The 18,672-nt window shown below is 29.5% G+C and overlaps 1 protein-coding gene across 1 annotated transcript in view; it reads right to left on the reverse strand.

Annotated features, from left to right (window-relative positions):
- Positions 1–364: 364 nt before the first annotated feature.
- Positions 365–18,672, reverse strand: part of LOC142327561 (proline-, glutamic acid- and leucine-rich protein 1-like) — a 38,164-nt gene continuing 19,856 nt past the window's right edge. Inside the window, exons 6-11 of the mRNA XM_075370720.1 lie at positions 17,011–17,190; positions 13,815–13,925; positions 11,421–11,565; positions 6,498–6,671; positions 4,352–4,558; positions 365–1,409 (exon numbers count right to left, since the gene is read on the reverse strand). Coding sequence (XP_075226835.1) covers positions 399–1,409; positions 4,352–4,558; positions 6,498–6,671; positions 11,421–11,565; positions 13,815–13,925; positions 17,011–17,190 — 1,828 coding nt within the window. The 3' untranslated portion in view covers positions 365–398. The remainder of the gene's footprint in view (positions 1,410–4,351; positions 4,559–6,497; positions 6,672–11,420; positions 11,566–13,814; positions 13,926–17,010; positions 17,191–18,672) is intronic.

The raw sequence follows: 18,672 nt of genomic DNA on the forward strand, positions 1-18,672 counted from the left end.
AAATAAAGCTATCCAGGACTGCTACGTGAAGTGGGAACACTGCTGGGAAGTGTGCAAATAGGAGAGGGGAGTATTTTGATGGAAAAAGAATAAATAATCTGTAAAATTAGGATTAAAAAAATAAAGTTCAGTTATTTTCTGAACAACCTCATATATACTGTATGTACATACAGCTTTCAAAAATTTTTATTAATGCCTTTTTGTGTTTTGGTAATAAGGGATAAATCATCTTGAAATGATGACATTGCAAAAATCAACTCCCAAAATGTTGCCAGATTTACTATACTATCCCTTATAGCTATGTTGCTAAAGCAAAAATAAAGCTACAGCCAGGAAAATAAATGGTTAAGAAAAAAAGAAGACATAAAAAATATTCATATTTATTAATAAATACCAAATTATTCTGCAACTTCATCAACAAAACAACTAATCATTTCATCTTCATCATGTAAAATCGATTCTTTTGTTCCATTTACATCAGTACTCTCTAAACCATTAGATATAATGCTTGTATCTGTTTTAACATGATCTTCATTATCAATTCCATTTTCTAATACTTTTATCCTTTTCAAAGGTGGTTCTTCTAAATTATTCATATTAATTTTATCAGATTCTAATTTGATATTGATATCTTTAATAACAGCAACTTCATTTTCTGAATTTATTTTCTGAACTTCATTTTCATTTTCTTTTAACTCTGCTAAACAGGTAATATTTGCTTCATTAATATTATCATCAGTTTTATTAATAATTGTAAATAGTGACTTATTTTCTGTAGGGTTATCAATATTTTCAGGAACAGAGTTTTCATCATGTTTACTTTTTTCATCACTGTCTTCAATTTCTGCAATATCTTCATTATTTTTATCATCATTGTCATCAACAGCCTCTTTTTTATCCTCCTCATTATTGCAATAACTGTCATTACAATTTCCATTTACTATTACCTCATCACTAAAGCTATTATTTAATGATATAATATCACCTAAACTACAATCCTTATTTAAAGCATTTCCACCATTTAAATTAATTGTTGTCTTTTGAATACTTTTCACAAATTTATTAGTTAAAAATTTATCTTTATCTACAGTTCTATTAGTAAAATTTGACTTCATATCAGAATTAGAGCATTCATGATCAGATACTCTACCATTATTTTCATTACTATTATCATTTTTATAATTTTGAATAACTTTAACAACAACAATGTTATTGAGATTTGGAAACGCTGATAATGGAATATCATTAATAGATTGATTTGTATTGTTATTCAATAAAACAGTACCACTGGTAATTTCACTTTCATTAGTCTGAATTGCATCATATCGCAACGGACCATCCAATGGTGGTGCTGATGGATGAATTATCTTTTCAATGCTACTCAGAGCAGTACAGCAAACAACAGAAATCTGGAAAAAAAAAATTATATTAACCAAAAAACAGTTATAAAAGGATCCATTTATTTTATTTTTCAATTTATTATAACGGCGGTGTTTTTTCTTATTTTCTATATATTTATCTTTATGAGCTCATGAAAATATTTTAAACCAAATTCCTATATTCAAGTTGGAATTTCCACATATGAATGGCCATCTGATATTAAAATTTTGTATTCACATGATCCTGTGCTGGTTTTATATATATATATATATATATATATATATATATATATATACATACATACATAAAACCACCATATTTTTGAATAAGAACTGAAAATATAAACCCCCTTTATCCTCTTAAGAATGACTTAAATAGTAATTCTGAAAAATATTTTTCTGAAAATTTTATAGTTATCAACTGTAACAACTACTTATTATAGCTCAATCTGTTAGAAATAACCAAGAGAATTTATGGAATCTATCCTAATCCAGTTTCCCACCTTGAATTGGTACATCTTAGCAGTTTTTAATATTGCTGTAGTGGCTCTTTATGGAATGAATTCTTAATTTCTATCACAATTGGATTTCAAAATATGAGTGGTTTTAAATACAATTAATATTGCTCCATATTTTGAGGAATGATTTAAAAGAAAAACTGGAAATATAGAATGATAGAGTTACTATTTGTACAAATTCCAAAAGTTTTATGGAGATAGAATTATTCAAAGGGATATTTTCAAGGGAAATCCCTGAAATTAGTGTAACATTATTCTGGCAAAAGTAAATATTCTGGACAAATTTCTCATGATAAGGGAGATACATTGGTATTAAAAAACCAGTTGAAAAGAAAAAACCCTTTTAAGATGTATCTTACAACCTAAAGGGAATCAAAAGTTTAATCAAAAAATGTTTGCTTTTTTTGTTTTAATTGCCTCACAGGAATAATGTTTTTATCTCATTGTAATTTCCTAAGTAAATATGAAAATTGGTGATTTCCCTATCTTTCCCATTACTGGTTCTACAGGTGTGCAGGTCTAAACCAGCTATTTTCTCCACACTGAAGATTTAGGACCCGAAAAAGCTGGTGGATTCTTAGTATTTGATAGGGAGGCTGTATATCAACTTGGGAACTTCTTTTCTTCTCCAGTGGCTATAAAATGTAGCCTTAAAGTGCCTAACAATTAAAATTCAGGCTTCTTAAGCCTCATAAAAATAATTCCATGTTAAGTGACACTAATTTGAACTTAAAACAATCGGTCTTTGATATACAACTAGGCTAAAATTCAATTACTAAAATAATTAATTCCAATCTGAACACCATATTTATAACTGTTTAGAATTCAATTTTATGGAAATTATGTCTACTCTTCTTAAGTGAAGAAATTACTAATTTGGAACTTCTTTCTTAATTTTAAATTATTTATCTTATCTTTTATTATTTTAATCCTATTATTCTACATTCTTTTTTATTTTCTGCTATCATTTAATCACAAAAAATTTAAAATTCTTATCTAATGTACTGAATTATCTGCTTCAAGTACAATTATCTTTATCTTCTTTTCAATTTTTCCTTCTTTTTCAATGTGGATGTCTTAATTTTTTTGATACCAATATTTTTATAGGAAAATATCCAAAAATACTATCACATTGGTAGTGATTTTATGTAGCATCACTCAGAGGTCATCAATGTAATTAAGCCTCTAAAAGTATGATACAGTTTTCTGGGCTAAACTTACAATGTTATAAAGAATGTTTTTGTGGTAAGAGAAGCTTTGGATGCAACACATCTTCATCTATCACTACTGAGTTACATGTTCAAAATGTTTAACTCAAAAGTTTCATAACACAATTTGTGAACACTCTGTACTTTCTAATACACTCTGAACTTGTCGAGTTATATTCTCACACTTTTAGATGCTACGAGTTGAACAACTTTCTCTATAAAGATTTGTTTGTAGTATTTGCTTTAGCTATGATTAAATAAGCCTTATAAATGTGACTATAGAAAGTGCAATTGATTATAAAAAAAAACCTACAAAATGACTGGAGAATGTGCAAATTCACTGTGTACCTCTTTCACATTCTCTCATCTAATTAGATAAGGTTGTTTGAGGAAGGTCCTACCTTTTCAAAACAGAACATAAGCTCAGAAACAATAAAATTGTAATACAGATAAGCTATGGTTAAAATATTATGCTTGTATGCTATTTTCAAAACTTAATAATAATAATCATTTTGTGGAAAGATACACAAATTTAATACACTAACACACTACTAAGTATGATTTCTAAGAGGCTAAGAATGGAAATAATGTGCAAAAATCTACTCTGGTATTGAAGACATGGAAAAAGTCATACAGATGTGCTTAGGATAGGACAAAACTTGATTATTGAAATAAAAAAAATATATCAATAGGCCCAAATGTGTAAAAATGGTCAGAAAAATGCATTCTAATTAGCAAAAGTAAATTATTCTACTTTTTTGCAGTAATGTAAGTGTTAGCAATATTTCAAAATGTTAATGAATTAATATTTTAAAATGCATTTAAAAATTTATACTTTCATAATAGATGCAGTTGAAGAAAAAAAGGAACACAAGAATACAGCTCTGATCAATTTTTATCGAATGGTCTGGTTGTTACAAGTGACACTATCATAAGTGTAATTCTATTTTGTAAATGTTATCTTGTCATAAATTTCAAAAACAAGATATTAAAAACTACATAAAAATGCACTTAATGTCACATTTTAATACATAAAACACACTATAAGATAGATTATTTAGTCTGATAATTTTTCAAAAAACTAACAGATTAATAAATACTGATTTCTGAGAAAATACTCTATAAAATACATGCAATAGAAGTATTACAATATTTACATAATTTAAATTATACAAAGTACAAGATATGGTTTTATCATATATACATTAAACAAAAAAAAATCACATCAAAAATCTACTCTATTTACCTCTGATGAAGTATCAACCAGTCCACCTTTAAATATAGCAATTGCATAATTTAATGGAGGGGAAAATGTAGAATGAGGCTCCATGCATAACGCTTGTAAGGTACAATATAATTCTTTACGACAAGAAATATCACTATATGGAATTGGTGGACCATCATACGTATTTTGTACTTCGAACAGTAAAGTTATAACAGATTCTTGTATTACCTACAAAATAAAAAAAAGTCAGGCTTATGTACTCAAAACTTATTCTTAAAAGATTTATATTGTAATATTATTATTGGATGTAATAATCCAAGGAATCCATTCTGTAGTAATCCTTTTTTATACAGGTTTAATGTAACACCTTAATACCTATAAAAATACTATTTTTTCTTTAAAATTTAGTATATTTTTTGACTGTTACAACTTACTTTAAACTGCACTACAACTCAGGATGTGTAATATGCTGAAAGGAAGGCTTACTGTAGCGAGTCTTAAAACATGGTAACCCAACTGCATTTTAGTCCAGTTCCAGTGTAGTTATATCCATACTATGCAAGACTAGTCCTTCAATTCGGCGGTATTTGCAATAACAAAATTCCAGTTCCAAATAAAATTTGATCTAGTTCAATGAAAGATCCTTATCAACCTAATTTGATGATAGTTGTGAAATAATGTGCTTAATAAAGTCTCTTTTTTAATGATCATGAAGAAGACTTATAAAAGAAGCATCTATCTACATTGTAAATAAGACAAGTGAAGGTATTATGGAACATATAAGTCAAGAAAATACAAAGAGGCCAATGATGATAGGTAGTAAGTTTTTGAAAATTTAAAATATTACAGATCTAAACTAGACAGCTGTTAAGTAGAAAAGGTTTTTTTAACTATATAAATAAGTGATCATTTTTTAATTGTAACTTGAATTTTTCAGCTGAAAAAATTTATACAGAGCAGCTTAAGCCATAATTAATGAGTTATAAGAAGACAAAAAAGTATCTACGCTCACAATTTTTACTTTTGATGTTTTTCCCATAAAAGGCACACTCATGTGTGCCTTTTATGTGCCAAAGTGAATGAGAGGAAAGATATGGATGATTATCAGCAGAAGGAATAATTAAACAAGTAAAAAGATACAGACATCTACGGACAGTAATAACTGAAGACTGAAGAAGTAAAGAAGAGATTAAGAACTGCAATGGTGAAGAAAGCCTTTTTTTTTTTTTTAGAAAGAAAAGCCTATGCTGAGCAAAATTGGATCTGAACCGGATGAAAAGACTCTGGTAAAATGGTATTTTTGGAGTATAATTTTACAAGGTAGTTAAACATGGACACTGGGGAAAAAGAAATGATAAATACAATTCTTGAAGGCTCCATTGAAGGTGAAAAAGGGAGAAGAAGGAAGAAGAAAGCTGAAGTTAATAAATGACATAAAGGGTAGTGAAGGTTATAATGAGACGAAAAGGAAAGTATGGGACAGAAACAGATGGAGGCAATAGTGGTGCCAGTGATCTACCAGCAGGCAGAACACCACATGATGATGATGATTATCTAAAAGACTGAAGAAAGAAAAGTATTCCAAAAAAAATAGATAATAAATAAAAATTTAATATTTTGACAAACCACAAAGAAATTTTACATAAAAAAAAAACTAATTCAAAACTGAATCTTTCAACCAGTTCAAAACTGAATCTTTCAACTGAACACTTTATTAGAAAATTCAATAAAATATATATTATTGAAAAGATCAGAATAATGAGGGGGGTATTTTTCCAACTGTTTTTATCCAACAAAACATATAGTTTTAAAAGAAATGTAACATACATATTTAAATACGTTTAATACAGATTTTTAGAGATAAAATTGTTAAGAATGATTAGCTAAATTAGTCTCAACAAGAGGGTAGTTTAGTTGGTAGAACGCTGATTGATATTTTGAAAGACCAGGGTTCAACCTCTAGCTCTTAGCACAATTTACCTCATTATCAAGGAGATGCTTGTATAGGACCTGCACATATAAGAATTAAATGTAGTCATTGAAAATATTTAACCAACATAACACAACAAACAGGTTTATTAGACGACAGCGATTATTAAATAAAGTTAAGCAATTTTTATATTATAACAAATCTAAAAATCAATTAAAATAAAATAACCCAACTTACTTTACAGATAGCAGATTTAATAAAAGCAGTTGATGAATAAAGCACACGCTGGAGACATTTTAATGCAGATAAACATAATTCTTTATTTGCTAATTGTAATCCAATTTTATCACCTCTAGAATCAGACAGAAAATTATAATGTGGTTGATGTTTCTTTCCTGAACTACCTGTAGCCTGAAAAATAACCATAATGACATAGTTTAATTTAAATCAATTATTTATTATTAGCTGCAGCGGCCAAACATAAAAGTTTTTAAACGTTATTTGTAAGTAAACCAGATGGGTAGAAGCAAAGTTTGTATGTGAAGTCAACAAAAAAAAAATTAATATAAATTCTAAACTCTAAAAAAAAATCTAGATGGTAAGATTAAAAAAGGTACCAATACCTCTACAAGCTCTCCCTAACGAGGACCCTTGCATATTGGTAGAAGCTATGAAAACTAAATAAATAGGTATACATTTTCAGTCATAACTTTGATTGTACACAAACATTAAAAAATATTGTACTACTCTTAATCAATACTTTCTTAATTTGCTACAATTTTTCTTTTTTACTTATTAATAACAATACAGCTACTAAAATAATAATTTATTTGAATGCTTGACAATTTATCTGAGTATTTTTGATTATCAATATTTTAAGAAATATATTTTTTTATAAATTTCCATCTAAGCCTAAATACAGAAAATATTAAAAGTGTTTCAATCAATAATTTCCTTTCTTCATTGATGGCCCTAAGAGATCAGATAAATGGAGTATTACGTTGATAATTTGTGACTGCAGAATCCACAGGGAGCAGTCACCTGGTTAGATGGGATAAAATATTTCTGACAGTCTGACTGGTGGATGGTTTTATTTTACAATGTTGTAAAATGGAATAGTATTTTTTTTCTTTTTTTGTCTTCAGTCATTTGAGTGGTTTGATGCAGCTCTCCAAGATTCCCTACCTAGTGTCAGTCGTTTCATTTCACTATACCCCCTACATCCTACATCCCTGATAATTTTATTTACATATTCCAAACATTGGCTCACCTGCACAATTTTTCCTACGTACCTGTCCATCCAATGTCAGAGTGACTATTCTATGATGCCTTAATATGTGGCCTATAAGTCTGTCTCTTCTTTTAACTGTATTTTTCCAAATGCTTCTATCATTAATTTGCTGCAAAACCTCTTCATTTGTCACTTTATCCACCCATCTAAATTTTAACATTCTCCTGTAGCACCACATTTCAAAAGCTTGTAATCTTTTCTTCTCCGGTATTCTGATCATCCAAGTTTCACTTCCATATACAGCTACGCTCCAAACATATACTTTCAAAAATGTTTTCTTGATGTTTAAATTAATTTTTGATGTAAGCAAATTATATTTCTGACTGAAGGCTTATTTAGTTTGTGCTATTCAGCATTTTATATCGCTCCTGCTTTGTCCATCATTAGTAATTCTACTTCCCAAATAACAGAATTCTACCTCCATAATTTTTTCTCTTCCTTTTTTATATTCAGTAGTCCCAGCCACTTTATTTTTACTACATTTCATTATGTTCTTGTTTATTTTCATGCGGTAGTTCTTGTGTATGACTTCAACCATGCCATTTATTGTTTCTTCTAAATCTTTTTTATTATCAGCTAGAATTACTATATTGTCAGCAAATCATAGCATCTTTATCTTTTCACTTTGCACTGTTATTCCGGATCTAAATTGTTCTTTAACATCATTAACTGCTAGTTCTATATAAAGATTAAAATGTTAACGGGGATAGGGGACATCCTTGTTGGACTCCCTTTTTTATTACTCCTTCTTCCTTATGTTCTTCGATTAGTACTGTTGCAGTTTTGTTCCTGTAAATATCAGCAATTGTTATTCTTCTATCTCTATACTTGAACCATAATTTTTTTAGAATGCTGAACATTTTATTCCAGTCTACATTATCAAATGCTTTTTCTAAATCTACAAATGTCATTTATGTTGGGTTTGTTTTTCTTTAATCTTCCTTCTACTATTAATCTGAGTGCTAAAATTATTTGCTTTGTCTCTATACTTTTCCTGAAACCAAATTGGTCTTCTCCTAACACTTCTTCCACTCTCCTCTCAATTCTTTTCTACAGAATTCTAGTTAAGAGTTTTGATGCTTGAGTAGTTAGGCTAATTGTACTGTATTCTTCACATTTATCTGCTTCCTTCTTTCTTTGGTATCATGACAATAACACTCTTTTTGAAGACTGAATTTACCCTTTTTCGTAAATATTACACACCAGTTTGTATAATCTATCTATCACTTCCTCACCTGCATTGTGCAGTAATTCTGCAGGTATCCTATCTATCCCAGGAGCATTTCTGCCATTCAAATCTTTTAATGGTATATTAAATTCAGATCTCAGTATTGCATCTCCCTTTTCATCTTCTTCGACTTGCTCTTCTACCTCCTCTATAACACCAGTTTCTAATTCATTTCTTTGAAGAGTTTGTAACTCTTCAATATATTCCACCCACTATCGACCTTTTCTTTCGTATAATAAATCGAAGTACCATCTTTATTTAACACATTATTCGATTTTAATTTACGTACCACAAAATTCTTCTTAACTTTCCTGTATACTCCGTCTATTTTACCAATGATCATTTCTCTTTCCACTTCTGAACACTTTTCTTTTACTAAATTTCACTTTCTATTTATAGTATTTCTTAATTGTCGATAGCTCGTTTTACCTTCTTCATCAATAGCATTCTTATACTTTTTACATTCATCCATCAGCTGCAATATATCGTCTGATATCTAAGGTTTCTACCAGTACTCTTTGTTCCACCTAAGTTCACTTCTGCTGATTTAAAAATTTCCTTTTTAACATTCTTCTCCTATATTTTCTACCTTATGGTTTTTACTCAGACCTCTTGCGATGTCCTCCTCAAAAATCTTCTTTACTTCCTCTTCCTCAAGCATCTCTAAATTCCACCGATTCATCTGACACCTTTTCTAAAGGTTTTTAAACCCCAATCTACATTTCATTATTACTAAATTATGGTTGCTATCAATGTCTGCTCCAGGATATGCTTTACAGTTGACAAGCTGATTTCTAAATCAGCTTAAATTTTGTTTAATCATGATATCATCTACCTGATACCTTACAGCATCACCAAATTTTTCCATGTGTATATTCTATTATAATTTTTAAACTGGGCGTTGGCAATTACTAAATTATACTTTGTGAAAAACTCAAAAAGTTGCACTCCTCTTTTATTCCTTTTGCCTAGCTGAATTCACCAACAATATTTCCTTCCTTGCCTTTTTTGATGCTTGCATTTCAATCTCAAACTATTATTAAATTTTAATCTCCTTTTATGTGTTTAATTGCTTCGTCAATCTCTTCGTATACACACTCTACCTCATCATCATCATCATAGACACTTGTAGGCATATCAATAACATTAACAATCATTGTCGGCTTAGGTTTTGATTTTATCCTTATTACAATGATTCTATTGCTAAGCTTTTTGAAATACTCTACTCTCTTTCCTATCTTCTTTTTCATTACAAAACCTACTTCTGCCTGCCCTTTATGAGTTGATTATTCTAAAATCATTGGACCAAAAGTTGTTTTCCTCTTCCCACTGAACCTTGCTAATTCCTACTACATCTACATTTAACCTATTCATGTCCCTCTTTAAATTTTCTAATCTACACACTGTTTTTAAACTTCTAACACATTCCATGCCCCAACTCGTAGAATGTTATTTTTTAATTTTCTGGTGACCCCTTCCTTAGTAGTCTCCACCCAGAGATCCGATTGGGGGACTAGTTTACCTCCAGAATATTTTACCAAAGAAGGCGTCTCCATTATTGCTATGTGAAAATGCAGAGAGCCACATTTTCTTGGAAAAAAAGCAGCTGTAGTTTTCCATTGCTTTCAGCTGCGCAGTACTCAGAGGACTGAGTGATGTTGATACGGCCGTTTAAGTCATTGTGACTCACGCCCCTAACAACTACTGAAAGAGCTGCTGCCCTCTTTCAGGAATCATTCCTTAGTCTGGCTCTCAACAGATACCTCTCCGATATGGTTGCACCTTCGGTCCAGCTACTCTGTATCCCTGAACACTCAAGCCCCCTCACCAACGGCAAGGTCTCATGATTCATAGAGGGAGGGAATAGTATTAAAAAGCACTACAGAATGCACTACATAAGTGAAAGTATGCTAACTGGATGGAAGGAAGTAGCACTCTCCACACGTACTTACTAGCAAATAAGTCACAACCTTCTCCAAGTACAGGAAAGTATTAGCATACAAAAATGAGTGGGCCTTCTCTGACGAAATCAGACTGATTTTTGTGCATTTTTCTGATCAATTTTGGCATATAGTCACAATAATATTCTGGTACTTTTATCTGTAATTTTTTCTTGGTGATTATACGCATAAATTTCTTTTTGGTATTTACTTGATCTTAGATTGTGCTTATCAAAATTGATCCATAGGTAGGATAGACTTCTTTACTCATTTAACTGTAAATTCAATTCTTTGATTCAATCTTCAACCTACATTTCATCAATAGTGACAATTTGAAATGAGAGTATATGATCTTCAAAGATAAATCTTTATTTCAATGATACTGAAATACCCAGGAGAAATTTTGCTTGTTTGGCTGTCAAAATTTTGCTTTTCAAAATATGAAATACTGATATTGCTGGAATCCTGGTAGCTTATATTTTGTCACACAACACTAGCTGGTCTTCACTAGAAAATCTAACAAAAGTTTCACACTTTGCTTGTCTACTGATGCTTTTGGCCTCTTTGATCTTGGGTCATCATTTATATTTACACTCCTCCACAAAACAACCCTTGCAATAGTAATTTACGAGCTAAGAACTTTAACATTAATCACCACTTCAAGTTATACTATAGAAAATATATTGAAAAATGGTGTTTACCTTAAGTGTAACAGTTGGTTTATGTATATGAACATCTTGCAGTATATATTTAACAATTTCTTCAACAGTTGTTTCAATTGAACTAGCAGCTCTTGCTGATGATAACCAACAGTGTAGGCAGTTATATACAGTAGATCTTAGAATTCTATAAAAAGAAAATATGAATTCAGTTTTATAACAAACCCATGAAAGTTTATGGGAATTTGTGATCTAACAATTAATTACATCATTGCAAATTATAATTGAATAATTTCAATAATTATTACTGTTCTAATAACTTCATTAAGAAAAAAAAAAAATTCAGTTAAGTTAACACATTGATTACAAACTGAAGATAGCAGTGTATTTTGTTTCTGGGAGGCGCTGGATTAATTTAACAATAAATAAAATAGATAAATAAAAAGTTAGTAATAAAGAATACATTGTCTGAAAATTACTGCAGTATGCTGCCTAAAGTAAAAGGTAAACAACCTAAACTAACGAAAGAATTATTCTTAAACTACAAATGTAAGCAATATACAAAGAATAATCTTAGTATATTACAATGTGAATCTTATTCATTTTGACTAAATTATACATTTTTTTGTGTAAGAATGTTACTATATAAAAGAACCCTACACTATATAGAGTTTTTATGAAGTCTTACTATGATTACAAAAATTTATTACATATAAACTATTACTGTTACAGCTGTGCAGTTTGTGGCAAAAGAAAAAAAATTATCAATTTTTTTTTTTATATTGGTTTGTTGCAGGTAGAGGCAGCTGGTATAGAAGTAGTGGTATAGTAGTGGTAGAGGCAGGTATAGAGCACTGTGATCAAATTTTTTATAAAATGGCATCAATTCAGGAGAAAATACAATGTGTGTAGTGATATCACAAGTCAAAAACCACAGACTACTGTTCAGCAAAATTTTAGATGGAAATATGGATGACCAGCACCTGATAGCAAGAGTATCATTGCATGATATGCAAAGTTTAAAGGGAGTGGAAGTGTAGTTGATCTTCCGCAAACAGGGGAGCCATCTGTTAGTGAAGAGAAGGTTGAGGTTGTGCAGCAAGCATTTCTACATAGCCCTTCCAAATTTACCGATCATGCATCTTAAACTAGGGATTTCCTAGTCAACAGTGCACAAAATTTCACACAAGAAACTAAAGTTGCATGCATATGTTCAGATATAAGTGCATGTATAAGTTCAGATATTGCAAATCTACAGGCACATGACAACCCTCATCATTCTGCCTTTTTTTAATAACAATGAGTACCTGCAGCGTGTGTTTTCAGAGGAGGCTACTTTCCACACCAACTGTAAAGTAAACAGGCATAATTTGAGAATATGGGTCTCAGAAAATTTATACTTTACTAGGGAAAAAATTAAAGACTCCCCTAAAGTGAATGTGTGGTGTGGTTTTATGCACAAAAGAATCATTGGTCCCTTCTTTTTTATTGAGCAATCATTGATAAACATTTACCTGGATATGCTGTAACACTTTGCTATATCAAAACTAAATTACTTGCGACCTAGGGTGGTGGTTTTCCCTGCAGGATGGCGCACCACCACGTTGGGATTACTAGTTTGAGATTTTCTGAATGAATCATTTCATGACAGATGTATTGGGAGTGAAAGTCCCACTGCCTGGCCATCCTGATCAACAAACATAACTTCCTTAGACTTTTTCCTCTGGGGTTAAGTTAAGGACAGAGTCTATCCGACACTTGTAACTGATCTGGACACAGTGAGGTGGAGAATAACTGAAGCTGTTGCTAGTGTTACCGGAGAAATGTTGACCTACACATGGTGTGAAATTGATTATTGTTTGAACATTCTACGGGCGACAAAAGGCGCACAAGTTGAAGTTTCTTGACATGGTAAAAAAACTTGATAATTTTTTCTTTCTTTTGCCACAAACCGCGTAGCTGTAACTGTAACAGTATTTTTATAATAAATTTTTGTAATCATGGAAAGATTTTATGAACACCCTATATATTTACATTTGAAAATCATTTTCAAGTTCTTCTTTATTTGATCCCACTAGATGAGTCAAATAATTTAGATGGCTTCTTGCTTCCTTTTTTATGGCCAGAATTTATTTTCCTTTCATATTAAAAAAAAAAAAAAGAAAAAAACAAAAGATGTTGAATATAATTGTAATGCAACAAGCTTTTTTAAAGTAAAATTTATTTTTTAACACCTACTTCTGAATGGTTTTATGAGTTATGGGACATGAGAGCTAAGATTATATATTCATAAATTTTTTTATTCAAATTCACATTTACGATTATTACTTCTTACAATGTACATAATGATTACACTGTTCCAAGGTAGTATATGCAAAATGAGCTACACTATAGATTCAGTACAATAACAAAACATGTAATAAAAAACAGTTATACCTGTATGGTTTGTCAAGAGCATGAGGCCAATCATGAGTAGAAGTCCACTTCAATTCTTGATTTATTAATTTACAAATAACTGACCCATATTGAATTAAATTACGACCACAACTATAAAAATAAAATGCTTTGTAAATAAAACATAATAAAAGAATACCACATACAAAATTTCAACACTACAATGTTAAAGTACTCTAAATTAATTAATGTAAAATTATTTATCATCTACAGTAAATTTTTTCATATTGTAATGAAAAGCTAATGTACTTACATAATTCTTAAATTACAGATTAATTTTACATAAATATATTTCTTTCTCAAATAGAAGAAGAAAAAGAAATGCCTACTATTTAAGAAAACAATATAATAAACTTTCATGGTATCTGTACAAGAGAAGAAAGCTATCATCATATATTTAGCGGGTTATGAAAATGAATTAAGCTATGAACAAAACAAAAATTATATTATAAAATGTGAATGAATGCAATGTGCTACAATGGATCATGTACAGTGTTATAAACATATTGTCAAATGCACACAAAATGGCAATGGCTGTTTAAATAATACATTTTATTAAATTTAAGATTTTGATTGTCTGGTCTTTAAAATTTTAAGTTTTTTGTAAGTTAAATATTTATATACTTTACCTCTATCTTTAATTGGTTATAGCCTAAAATTTTAAATACTTCAAACAATCCTACATCCTCTAGTTATGTTAACATTTTAATCTTAAGATGTAAAATTATTTATATGTGAATGTATGAACAGTTTGTTCAACTGAAACTGATGGGATTGTGTTCAGTAGCTGTACACTCCTGTTCAGAACACAATATATAAAACATCCTTAAGTATACAAATACTCTCAACACCACTAAACGCTGCCTAAAATTTCCTTCACAAATAATACATATTCTTGGTTAAAAAATAATTTAAAAAGGTTTTGTAAGATTAAAAAAAGCTATTTCTTTATTATAAATAAATTAATGATTCATTAATAATAATTTAGTTATGTTTGTAATTATGCTTTTCTTCAAAAGCAGTCTTCTCAGAACATTTATTTTATACAGATATGGTTTATAAAATGTATAGTGTATAATTATAATATACATTCATTAGAATAAAATAAACAAACTGCAATTAAATATATAAGTATAAATAATATTTCATTATTTTCCCCTTCATTAGGATTCTGCAACTTTAATCTGAAATTAAATTTATAACAATTTCAGTGTTAGGTTCAACAGATTTGTTGATACTGGTCTTGAATTTTTTTTTTTTTGATGTCTTAACACCATTTTCTCAAGTCATATATAATAAATAATACTTTAAAATTTTGATTTACATGTTTCCATAATGTCAATTGAAAGTGATGTAAGATGCCTGACATAATCCTACTTTAGTTCTATGGGGTTCAAGCCAGGGTGATGAGATGGTAACATTACACAGCACATTTTTTCTCTGATAAGAAATCTAGTGACTATCTTCTTTGGATGTTGTGATATGGTGCCTCTATCGTGTAATGGTAGTAACCTATTTTTGTTATACACATTTTTAGGCAAATGAAGGGTAAGGTAAGTTTTTTGTGTCTTCCACCACGAAAATATAGTGAGTGTAATTCATCTGCAAATGATAATTGCTTATGATGAAAATAATTTTAATACAGCAAGATATTAATGAAGTTATCATTTCCAGCATGGTTAATCATTATTCTGGAACCTTTTGAAATTGGAACTGACATATCTTTTAATGAAATTATATGTTTTTTTGAAATTTGACATACCTTTTAGTTAATAACATTACCTACTTTTTGTTAAGAGTGTGAACTCAAAATATGGGTATCACTAATAAATACAAAGGGTCTTTCTTCAGTACGATTTATAAAAATAGACAAATCTTTTGTATTTTATGTCAAAATTTTCAATAAGAATTAACTTGAATTCTTTCAATCTAAAATAAACTGTGCCAATAGCACAAAGTAGCTAAGCTACTTTTGCCATCTCTAAATATTACTTACACTGGTATTTAATTTTTTGAGATGAGTTAAGCAACTTTCATACAAATGAAAATTAATTACTGGACAGCAAATGGCATTATTATGGAGACTTTTTCAATAATTTTCCTTACAATGTTTTTAGGTTTCTGAGATGTCTTTAGCAATTTTAAAGTTAATAATCCCAATCTTTTCATTCTCTCAACATGTAGGTGTACCCCAGTAGCAATTTTCTTACAACCAATAATAAAAATACTGACTTTAGCTTATCAATCATAAATTTCATAACCTTCATAATAACTTCTTTTGTTTGCTTATGAATGTCTTTTTATCACCTAATCTAGATATTATATAGACTTAAAAAGGAAATTAAGAAGTTGCACAATAAAGCATTAATAATACGATTAGTGTGGAATAAATATTTAAAAAATATCATCAATAATTTAACAAATACAAACAGAAGCACCTATAAATATTACAAAATTTACACTGAGTGTGTATCCAAGCAATTATGCAATTCAATGAGAATGCTAAATACTAATTCTGTATAAAGAATAAGAAAATATAAAATTTCTTTATTACAGTAATGTAAGATAGGAAAATAATAATACCAATGCTGATAAAACTTAAATTAATAATTTAATTTATTATTACTAATACAGTAAAGTTTTGTTTTGACAGTGTGATACTACTGTCCATAGATGAGGGGAGCAGGACATATGACGTGTTCGCATCCTAAATTGGTACTATCTACAAATTTGAACTTAAAAACTATGTATATGTTACAACTGTAATGGTTATAAGCAAATTAGAAGGAATAGAAGTCACAAAAATAACAGCTATTCTCAAAAATAAAAAAAATTCCATATTCTAGGCTTACAGGGAATGTTAGGGTGCACATTAGCACACAAATCCCACCAGAATGTAAGTGATATTCAGCCCAATTGACATATACATTCTATCCTTCACCTCAGGGAGGCTGTATGGTGGTAACCCCTACTCTAAGAGAAAGTAACTATGACTGTAACCTTTGTATTTCAGTTAATTTACATGTGTCACAACTACTAGAAAACAACAAATTAATGTTATGAAAAGAATGCGTTATATATACTCCTTTAAGTCAGAAGGGATAATAGAAAATTTATCATTACTAAAAACTGAAATTTTGCAAAAAGTTACAGGTTTAAAAATGAAATAAATATTTACCATGTAATAAGAGCAATCAGAATGTTCAAAAGGTCTGTATGAACATCAGGTAAAACAGAACCAAGTGCAAGTGAATCATTAGTAACATTTCCAAGTGAAAGGCAAGTAACAGCTAATCCACGACATATAAGACCTAATATAACATCTGGCAGTACTGTTTTAGGAAATGGACAACCTCCTCTGAAAAAAAATTAGACAAATAAAATTAATAAAACAAAAATTATTATAAAGCATAAATCATGAAAATCATTTTTTTTTTAAATGGAAACATTGCATGCAAAAAACAGAACTATTTCAACACTATTAGAAAAAAATTAACAAATTCAAGTCACCAAACACACAGTTTTGGTGACAAAGAAAGCATCAGTTTTGTGTTGGATTTCGACATGGTTAATTTAGTGCAGTGAGTATGTTAAGAAAACTGATCAGGAAATTCATAAACTATGATTTGTCCAGAATACAGGTATGAGAATTTAATGTCAAAGGCTTCTCCATAAGAAAATTTGAAGGATTTATCAGAAGATTGCTTATCCGTCGACTTTTTTTTAAATAACATTAAAAATATTATTATTGAAAATGTAACATGTTATAATGACAAATTATGTTTAATTTTCCAGCAATCTTAGTAAATTTGTAGATAAGCAACTGGTGTTCGTCTTCTGATTCAACTAATAAAACCAAATTATCAACAAATAAAAGAGAATTGATAAAACAATTATTACTTGAAAACCCAAAGGTGCTTGTCGTTACCATTCTGTCTGTATTAAAGGTTAATGTATAAATAAAAACGTATTGTAGACAAACTGCAACTTTGTCTAACCCCTCTATTCACATTAATACATCTTCCATCAACAATCTTCACTTGCATTCCCTTATACAAAATCTGAATAATGAAGATAACATACTGTGATAGTCAATCTTCTTTGTTTCTTATTTTACCTTCATTTCCTTACTTCATTACTTTACATTAACTTCACTTTATTAAAAGCAATAATAATCATGAACTTATAGAGGTTTACCAGATTTCAGAATCATTTTGGTATATAAAAATTCCACTGCAGTGGTTCTCATGATTTTATTAAAAAGTTACAAGTTAGAAACAAAAAAATTTTTTAAAAAGACTTTAAAAAAATTCAACTAGCAACGAGAACAGTCCTGATGATTTTCACTTAGCAAGATGCTTGATGAGACTGCTACTTCTGAAGCTTTGAAAGAACAGGTGTTAAAGAAACAGGGAGAGGGTCAATGATAACTCATTCTTCACAGAACTGTGCTAGTGAAAATAAATCCAGATGAGGTCTCAAAATGAGAAAAAGATGGAGGGCAAAAAATGAAGCTTTGTCAAAATCCAAAACAGCCAAAGTACCATCAGGTTAAGAGGAGGTAAAGAAAAATTGAAGGCTATTAGCAAACTTCTTGTTTTTTTCATCCGGTGTTCACATATGGTCTTTACCCTTTGAATTTCTTATTAATATATTTGCAGTTTAAATTATTACAATGCTTTTATTGAAAGATTTGAATAATTGCCAAATCTTTTTTCCTAATATAGTATATTATATCTATATTAGGATAACATGCATACAAAATGTTAAAGTATAAATAATACTAATTTTAAAGTAGTGTATTTAGTAAATACATTATACAGTTTTGTGTCATACCATC

This window comes from Lycorma delicatula, chromosome 7, assembly GCF_047948215.1.
Source record: "Lycorma delicatula isolate Av1 chromosome 7, ASM4794821v1, whole genome shotgun sequence".
NCBI lineage: Eukaryota > Metazoa > Arthropoda > Insecta > Hemiptera > Fulgoridae > Lycorma > Lycorma delicatula.